The sequence below is a fragment of the Corythoichthys intestinalis genome, chromosome 7, assembly GCF_030265065.1.
Source record: "Corythoichthys intestinalis isolate RoL2023-P3 chromosome 7, ASM3026506v1, whole genome shotgun sequence".
Classification (NCBI taxonomy): domain Eukaryota; kingdom Metazoa; phylum Chordata; class Actinopteri; order Syngnathiformes; family Syngnathidae; genus Corythoichthys; species Corythoichthys intestinalis.
The window spans coordinates 53,413,369-53,423,210 of NC_080401.1; the positions used below are offsets into that span (position 1 = coordinate 53,413,369).

At 38.0% G+C, this 9,842-nt stretch overlaps 1 protein-coding gene across 1 annotated transcript; it reads left to right on the forward strand.

Annotated features, from left to right (window-relative positions):
- Positions 1-47: 47 nt before the first annotated feature.
- On the forward strand, positions 48-9,104 carry LOC130918446 (zinc finger and BTB domain-containing protein 49-like). Its single transcript, XM_057840139.1, has 2 exons — positions 48-316; positions 7,427-9,104. The coding sequence occupies exons 1-2, from the start codon at positions 115-117 to the stop codon at positions 8,773-8,775; spliced, it is 1,551 nt and encodes a 516-aa protein (XP_057696122.1). The 5' UTR covers positions 48-114; the 3' UTR covers positions 8,776-9,104.
- Positions 9,105-9,842: the final 738 nt, after the last annotated feature.

Consider the following 9,842-nt stretch of genomic DNA (forward strand, 5'->3'; position numbering starts at 1 on the left):
AAAAATAAAACATTTTTGTGACGTCATTTCAACGTGTCAATAAAGTTTGTTGTATTCCCATTCCCAATGAGTTACCTAGCAGTTTGATGCAACGCTTTCACCTAGCGTGTTAAAATGTGTAAAGTCGGACTTCTGAGAACGTTGGTGACCCAGCGACTAAATGTAGCCGTCGACGAGATATTTAAACTCTTTGAGAAGACAGTAGGAGAGTACGAAGAGGAACTTTGCCGAAAAGAGAAGAACGAGCGTCGACTACGCAAGCAATTGGAGCAACTGGAAGCTGCTCTCAATCCTCGTGTTATACTGCACAGAGAAGGTTTGGATAAATCCTTTTTAAAAATCATTACACTTATATATATATAGTTATATAGTTTGAAAATAGCACTATCCCTCTTATTATTAATTATTAGCTCATTGACTGAGATAGACGAACTATATTTGCTCTATAATTTAGTTTTTTCTTTTATAGTACTCGAATTACGAAAAAAAAACATGAACAACCGGGCTACTGTTCAAACAGATTTTTTTTTTTTTTTTTTCAAATTAATTGAATTAAAAAAATAAAATCACAAGTATTTTGTAAGGCCATCAAAGACTTCAAGCAAAAATAACAGACAAAATATTTCTTAAAAGGGAAATAACTGCCACTGTACATCATAGACAATCACACACCAACAGTGTATTTGATTAGATGGTTTGAGTAGTGAAACCATTTTGTATTTATACACTGCTCAAAAAATAACGTGAACACTAACATTACACATTGCAGATCTGAATGAATGAAACATTATAAAATAATTTTGTTCTTTTCACAGTTTAATGTGCTGACAACAAAGTCACACCAAAAATATCAATGAAAACCAAATGTATCAACCCATCGAGGTCTGGATTTGGAGTTACTGGTCGTCCCCGGGTTACGACGTACTCGACTTACACATTTTTAACTTTACGACGCTGGAGTCTCGTCCGCCATTTTATCTCCAGTCGTTTTTTTAGTCGCATAAACAGTACCTAATCGGACCTCACACTATCTTATTTTTTTACTTTATTAATATGACGTGTGCAGTCCCCACTAAACGTAAAGTTGTTCAGATCTAAAGACATCGAACAAGACAATTGTGCTTTTGGAAGCTTTTATTTGTTCAAAATGACACGAATTTTAACATGTAACCAATCAGATCACGTGATCGGAAATCGGGCCGATTGGTCCATTTTTCAGAGGATCGGAATCGGGTGAATAAGACCGGGTTAGCATAGCAATATAAATTTAAATATAGAAATATATATATTTTAAAGGGCTAAAAAGTAACAAAATCATCCAGAAATACAATGGCATTGCCAAAAGAAAATATATTAGGGCTGTCAAAATTATCGCGTTAACGGGCTGTATTTAATATTTTTAATTAATCACGTTAAAATATTTGACGCATTTAACACACATGCCCCGCTCAGATTAAAATGTCAGCACAGTGTTACGTTCGCTTGTTACTTGTTTTTTGGTGTTTAGCGCCCTCTGCTGGCGCTTGGATCCAACTGATTTTATGTGTTACACCATGAGTGAGCATGGTGTAATTACTGACATCAACAATGGCGAGCTACGAGTTTATTTTTGATTGAAAATTTTACAAATTTTAATAAAACGAAAATATTAAGAGGGGTTTTAATATAAAATTTCTATAACTTGTACTAACATTTATCTTTTAAGAACTAATAGTCTTTCTATCCATGGATCGCTTTAACAGAATGTTATTGTTAATGCCATCTTGTTGATTTATTGTTATTATAAACAAATACAGCACTTATGTACTGTATGTTGAATGTATATATCCATCTTGTGTCTTATCTTTCCATTCCAACAACAATTTACAGAAAAATATGGCATATTTTATAGATGGTTTGAATTGCGATTAATTACCATTAATTAATTTTTAATTAATTAATTTTAAAAAATTTATCGTTTGACAGCCCTAAAATATATGTTTTATACTCTGCAGCACTCTTGGCAAAACTGTAAGAGGAATGACTAAACAGTACAGTACTGTAACATGTTTAGAACCTTTGTCTAAATTTAAAAAAATACTTTTTCTGTATAGCTCTGAACTCTGTATCGACATATTCTCAAAATTAGGTAACTCGTACTTGGTTTTAGAACACTCACTGAACTAAACAAAACTAAACGAGAACAGAATTTTCCACTAAAATAGTGTCTGTCGATACCTGAATTTACATTTAACTTTTTTAGTAGCATTGACGGTGCTAGACATCCAATTCATTTTGACTGGGAGGGGCAAATGATCCACTCAAACATAAACATTCAAAGCCCGTCCTCCCAGTTTAAATGAACTGGACACCTAATTGTTCTCACTGGCAGGCAATGAATTAAGGAAGACATTTTTTTTTTGTTTACAAGAATGTCATAATAATATTTTGTTGCTGTATTTTCCCATAGTCTGTGCGGAAGACAAAAGTTTTTGACAGATTTTCTGCGACCATCTAAAATGACTTTTTTCCTCCTTTATAATAGTTGTATCACAGATGAGTGTTTTTCAGCCTTTTCTGAGTCACGGTACCTTTTTAATGCAAGAAAATCTTGCGGCACACCACAAACCAAAAATGTCCCAAAATTACAGTAAACGACTGCCATTTAGTGGCTGTTTTTTAAACTTTCATTGCCAATTGCAAGCACTTTACAGTTAAGGTGGCCAACTTGACAATCACCTACCTACCACCTTGACTAGGTCCTCTTAAAAGGGAAACCTGTTGTATTGCAAATAGAGCTGGGAATCTTTGGGCACCTAACGATTCGATTACGATTACGATTCAGAGTCTCCGATTCGATTATAAAACGATTATTGATGCACCCCCCCTCCTTTTTTTTTTGATTTTTTTTTTTTTTTTTAATTAAACGTTTTGTACATTAGTTCCAAAATTGTTCAGAAATCCTCTCAGGCTAAACCAAACTACTATTTCAGTATCAAGTTAACATATAGCAGTAAACAAATATACAAAAATAACAGTAAATAAAAAACTCCAGTCCCCATTCTGTAACAGCAGCTTTAAACTACATTCAATTAATTTAATGTTGTGAATCAACTGTTAAAGTTGTTAAAATTGCTCCTGTTATTCCATAATTTCCCTTTTGTCTACTTTCGACATGTGAAAGTTTTAAATCTATTTTAAAGATAGATAAATGTACACAGTTATTTGTGTTTTGTGAGCAACATACCCTCATATGTTGCTCACAAAGCATAATTACTGTAACTGTACATTTAAATTTTTTTTCTTTTTTTTAGTTCACCCTCCTCTCTTAAAGTAGATCGCGGGAGGTTGTCTCATTTAAAAGTAGATCTTGGGGCAAAAAACTTTGAGCACCCCTGCTTTACAATAATAGTGTAAAATCCATTTCATCCTGGGAAAAAAAATTCTGAAAGACCTTATATTTAAATGTTTTAATTGTATCTTCAATAAATGTGCATTCTTTTGTCAAACACACTTAGTAATTGAGGTTAAATTTGATGTTCAGTGCTTTGTTTTTTTTAATATTATTCAATATTATCTAAATAATGGGTGCGAGAAAAGTATTAATTTTCAGTTGAAATGTCATTAAAAAAGGTCTTAAAAGTCTTGAATTTAGATTGCTCAATCTTGGGGGGGACCCTGTTAATATTTTGTGCCCCACCCCCCCGACCCCCCTTTGGCAGCAATAACTTCAACCAGACGCTTCCTGTCGCTACAGATAAGTCAGGCACATCAATCAGGACTAATCTTGGCCCATTCCTCTCTACAAAACTCTTGTAGTTCAGTCAGATTCCTGTGATGTCTGGAATGAATCTTTGTCTTTAGCTCATGCCACAGCATCCCAACGGGGTTCCAGTCTGGACTTTGACTTGGCCACTTCAGAACGTGTGTTTTGTTGTTCTGAAACCATTCTGAAGTTGATTTACTTCTGTGCTTTGGATCATTGTCTTGTTGCAGCATCCATCCTCTTTTTAGCTTCAACTGTCGGACAGACGGCGTCAGGTTTTCTGCAAAACATCCTGATAAACTTTTGAATTCATTCTTCCATTAATGATTGCAAGTTGTCCAGGTCCTGTAGAAGCAAAACAGCCCCAAATCATGATGTCCCCTCCACCATGCTTCACAGTGGGGATGAGGTGTTGATGTTAATAAGCTGTTCCATTTTTCCTCCACAAATGACGCTGTGTGTTACTCCCAAACAACTCAACTTTGGTTTCATCAGTCCCCAAAACATTTTGCCTAAACATCTGTGGCGTGTCCAAGTGCCTTTTTGCGAACATTAAACAAGCAACAATGTTTTTTTTTTTTTTTTTTAGACAGCCGTGGCTTCCTCCGTGGAGTCCTCCCTTGAACACCATTCTTGGCCATAGTTTTACATATAGTTGATGTGTGCACAGTGATATTGGACTGTGCTAGTGATTTCTGTAAGTCTTTAGCAGACACTCTAGGGTTCTTTTTTTACCTCGCTGAGTATGCTGCGCTGAACTCATGGTGTCATCTTTGGTGGACGGCCACTCCTTGGGAGCGAAGCAACAGTGCCAAACTCTCTCCATTTGTAGACAACTTCTCTAACTTTCAATTGATGAACATCCAGACTTTTAGAGATGGTTTTGTATCCTTTCCCAGCTTTATACAAAACAACAATCCTTGATCGCAAGTCTTCAGACGGCTCTTTTGACCGTGCAATGATGCACATCAGACAATGCTTCTCATCAATACAATTCTTACTAGGTGTGTGTATTATAGTAGGAAGGGCAGCTTTAAACCACTCATCAGTGATTGCGCACGCACCTGACTTAAATTGTTTGGTAAAAATTTGTATCAATTGCTCTTGAAGTCTCCTTAGGCAGAGGATTCACTTAATCCCCCCCCCCTCTGTCATTGTTTGCATGCTATCCTCATCGAAGTATGAAAACCTATAAATGTTTGGGTGGTTTTAGTTAAAGGAGACACTGTTTTTACATCTGTGTGATTTTGACAAAGATCAAATCACATTTGATGGTAATTATATGCAGAAATGTGAGAAATTCCAAAAGATTCAGATACTTTTTCATATTACTGTATGTAGAACTAGATGCGAAATGACAGACTCGGCGTGCATCAATAATCGATTTATAATTGAATCATAGCCTTTGAATCGTAATCGTAATTGTCAGGAAAATTCAACTTTGAACTCCAAGCAAATATGAAAACGATACCTACTATGAAAGCAAAAACGAAACTTATTACAGCCTACCTCTGGTGATTTTCAGCTGAAAAACATTGTGAGTTACGACCTTGAGAACTTAGCCGTAGCTGGCATGAAAGGGAGTGAAAATCAGATGAGTCCACAGAAACTCTTTGTATTATGTTCAAAGAAATACATGTGCAGCGCAAGAACATAGATGAATAAAGTCTAACAAATGAATATAGTATCACAGCAGTTATGTGTTTTATAAGCATGAATAAAATTTCTTTCACAGTAGTCGAATACTTCAACGAGTCTAATTGAATGATGTACAGTAGACGTGCTGGAGTCCACATCAGCAAGTTGGCTGATGGCTAGAAATCCAAGCAGTTCTTGAATGCAACAGGAACATTACCTCGCTCATCTGCACATGACCAAGAACGTTCTACAGTGGGGCAAATAATTATTTAGTCAACCACTATTTGTGCAAGTTCTCCCACTTGAAAATATTAGAGAGCCCTATAATTGTCAACATGGGTAAACCTCAACCATGAGAGACAGACTGTGGGGAAAAAAAACAGAAAATCACATTGTTTGATTTTTAAAGAATTTATTTGCAAATCATGGTGGAAAATAAGTCAATACCAAAAGTTCATCTCAATACTTTGTTATGTACCCTTTGTTGGCAATAACAAAGGCCAAACGTTTTCTGGAACTCTTCAAAAGCTTTTCACACACTGTTGCTGGTATTTTAGCCCATTCCTCCATGCAGATCTCCTCTAGAGCAGTGATATTTTGGGGCTGTCGTTGGGCAACACGGACTTTCAACTCCCTCCACAGATTTTCTATGGGGTTGACATCTGGAGACTGGTTAGGCCACTCCAGGACCTTGAAATGCTTCTTACGAAGCCACTCTTTTGTTGCCCTGGTTGTGTGTTTGGGATCATTGTCATGCTGAAAGACCCAGCCACGTCTCATCTTCAATGCCCTTGCTGATGGAAGGAGATTTTCACTCAAAATCACTTTATACATGGCCCCATTCATTCGTTCCTTTACACAAATCAGTCGTCTTGGTCCCTTTTGCAGAAAAACAGCCCCAAAGTATGATGTTTCCACCCCCATGTTTCACTGTGGGTATGGTGTTCTTTGGATGCAATTCAGTATTCTTTCTCCTCCAAACACGAGAACCTGTGTTTCTACCAAAAAGTTCTATTTTGGTTTCATCTGACCATAAAACGTTCTCCCAGTCCTCTTCTGGATCATCCAAATGCTCTCTAGCGAACCGCAGACGGGCCTGGACATGGACACAGGATTTGAGTCCCTGGCGACACATTGTGTTACTGATTGTGTTACTGCTCTCTGTAGGTCATTCACTAGGTCCCCCCGTGTGGTTCTGGGATTTTTGCTCACCGTTCTTCTTATCATTTTGACGCCACAGGGTGAGATCTTGCATGGAGCCCCAGATCGAGGGAGATTATCAGTGGTCTTGTATGTCTTCCATTTTCTAATAATTTCTCCCACAGTTGATTTCTTTACACCAAGCGTTTTACCTATTGGAGATTCAGTCTTCCCAGCCTGGTGCAGGTCTACAATTTTGTCTCTGGTGTCCTTCGACAGCTCTTTGGTCTTGGGCCATAGTGGAGTTTGGAGTGTGACTGACTTAGGTTGTGGACAGGTGTCTTTTATACCAATAATGAGTTAAAACAGGTGCCATTAATACAGGTAACGAGTGGAGCCTCGTTAGACTTCGTTAGAAGAAGTTAGACCTCTTTGACAGCCAGAAATCTTGCTTGTTTGTAAGTGACCAAATACATATTTTCCACTCTAATTTGGAAATAAATTATTTAAAAATCAAACAATGTGATTTTCTGTTTTTTTTTTTCCCACATTCTGTCTGTCATGGTTGAGGTTTACCCATGTTGACAATTACAGACCTCGCTAATCTTTTCAAGTAGGAGAAGTTGTACAATTGGTGGTTGACTAAATACTTATTTGTCCCACGGTACTTACTCCTTCCTTTCTTGCTAATCTGCACACGACCGAGAACGTTCTAACTACTCCTTTCTTCCTACAGCAACTCCGCACATCGGTTGAAAAACACTGTCGTAGACTATTGTAGATTGAATTCCTAAATTGTATATTGATAATTATTGTATCGCCAGTCTGTGAGATCATCGTTATCATGAGCCTTGAATCGTCAATCGTGTCTTCCCACCCTACTGCCTTTATTATTTGTTACAGACGTGAAGAAGGTGTTGCCGCAGAGTCTCCTCAAACAACGTGAGGAACCGGCAGAGCCACCTTTCAATCAAGACGAAGACGACAACAAGTGGAGCAGTCAGAATGGACATCAGCTTCACCCCAGTCAAAGTGAGGAGAAGTTAAATCCTGATGTGACGACAGAAGACAACCGGGAACAATGGGATGGACCACCAGAGGACTACGTTGCTCTACTGTCAGATACTGACGACTTGATGGAGTGCGGCTTCACTGTGGAGCAGGATGAGTTAGAAGAGCCACCACGTATTCAAAATAAAGAGGAGAACGTGCATTACAGTCAAAGTGAGGAGAAGTTAAGTCCACACAAAACAGCAGAAAACAACCGAAAACAACAGGAGCGATACATTGCTCCACTGTTGGATTCAGACGAATTGGCACAGCATGTTAAAGATAAACAGGAGGACATGTGCATCAGTCAAAATGGGGATCAGCATCTTCCCAGTCAAAGTGAGAAGTTAAGCCCACACATAACAACAGAAGACAACCGAGAACAATGGGATGGACCACCAGAGGGCTACATTGCTCCACTGTCAGATACGGACGAGTTGATGGAGTGCGGCTCCACTGTGGATCAGGACGAGTTAGAAGAACCTCCACGTATGAAAAATGAAGAAGAGAACCTACGTAAGAGTCAAAATGGAGAGAAGCTTCATGACAGCCAAAGTGAGGAGAAGTTAAGTCCACACAAAACAGCAGAAAACAACCAAGAAAAACAGGATGGATCACCAGAAGGCTACATTGCCCCACTTTCCGATTCGGACGAATTAGAAGAGCCCCCAGATGATAAACAACTTCAAGGGTTGATGGAGGAGCCAACATTAAATGGTGTCAATGACGGTCAGTCCTCACAGCTACACAGTCCAAGTCCAACCTCATCGTCGTCCCAAAATTATAACTTTACCGCCTGCCTACTCTGCATGAAGCCTTTCGCGAGTCCCGCTAACCTCATATCTCACATGAAAATCCACCATGGAGATATGGAGACTCCTTCGGTTTCAAGTCGAGAAGCACACGCCCGAGGGAAACGTTTCGCTTGCTCGGCTTGCAGGAAATGTTTCTCCTCCAAGCGTTGCTTCAACCAACACAGGTTAATACATTTGAAGGAGAAAGGCTTGTCCCGTCAGCTTCGTCCTGGAAAATTCAAAGATAGGCTTGACTTGATGGAAGACCTGAGCGCACACCTGGCTGGGAAATTTTCCTGTTCCTTATGCGGTACAAGATTCAGAAAAAAATATCAAATGGTGTATCACTTGGAGAACTCCTGTCAAGAGAGGAATTTGCCTAATCCTGATCGCAATGAGCCAAAATGATCAACTCTAAGTTCATAATTTGAATTTTCAAGTTTAGCTTGTGTAGTTCCAAAAGTCAAAGCAACAAGCTAGTTCGCAAGGTTAGCTGTTGTGGCACTAAAAGTTAAAGCAATAATGTTTTTGGTTTTATTTTTGGAAATATGTTGACGTGAAGCCACTCAACTGTTGTAAAAGTGTTGCAGGTAAGGTGGGAGCCATGTTCCAGTTCTTGTTAGGACTTTTTCGGAGTATTACATACAGTTCATTAGCAGTATTCTTCCCACATCCTTTTTTTCAAGTGCAATGATGTCAATTGTGATTGAAATGTTATTAAAATGTTTTGATACATACTTTGTTTTGTATTTTTGGTTGAATTAGTATTCAGTATTTACTCAAATTTTTGTACCGTTCCTGTCCTTCTTCGTAAAAGGTCATGTCGGGTCAAAGTTGATTTAGTGGTTAAATACTGCCCTCTCAAGGTTGTCGACGGGTATTGCACCTTCAATTCTACGTTGTAATGTAAAGGGTAAATAACTACATAAGAGTGATCCCTCGTTTTTTACGGTTTATCGGGACCAAAACACCCCCGCAATAAGTGAAGCCGCAAAGTAGCCCCAAGAAAAAAAAATTTTTTTTTGTGTGTTGGAAAGAGATACATACATATAAGACATGTCGTCGTCCCCCCGCCCCCAAAGTATAATTAAAGAAATAAACGTTTATATATATATATATATATATATATATATATATATATATATATATATATATATATATACATATTAGTGCTGCAACAATTGACTCGAGTAATTCGATTAGAAAAAAGATTCAAATTAAATTTGGCTGCTTCGAGTATTCGGTTAATTAAAGTGTTGCTGTAATAGTTTGTTTTGAAAGTGTTTGCATTTAGTCGTATTGATTTGGGTGGATACACCGTCCTCTAGTGCCGACAGTGACTATGACATAACTCATTTCACATGGCTGAATCCAGCTGCTCCCTGTTAAGACCAACATAAGCAAGTTTTTGTTTGAGCTTTTTTTTTTTTAATGTGTTCGTAATTTAGTTTATGGGTATATTTGGCCATTTTTTT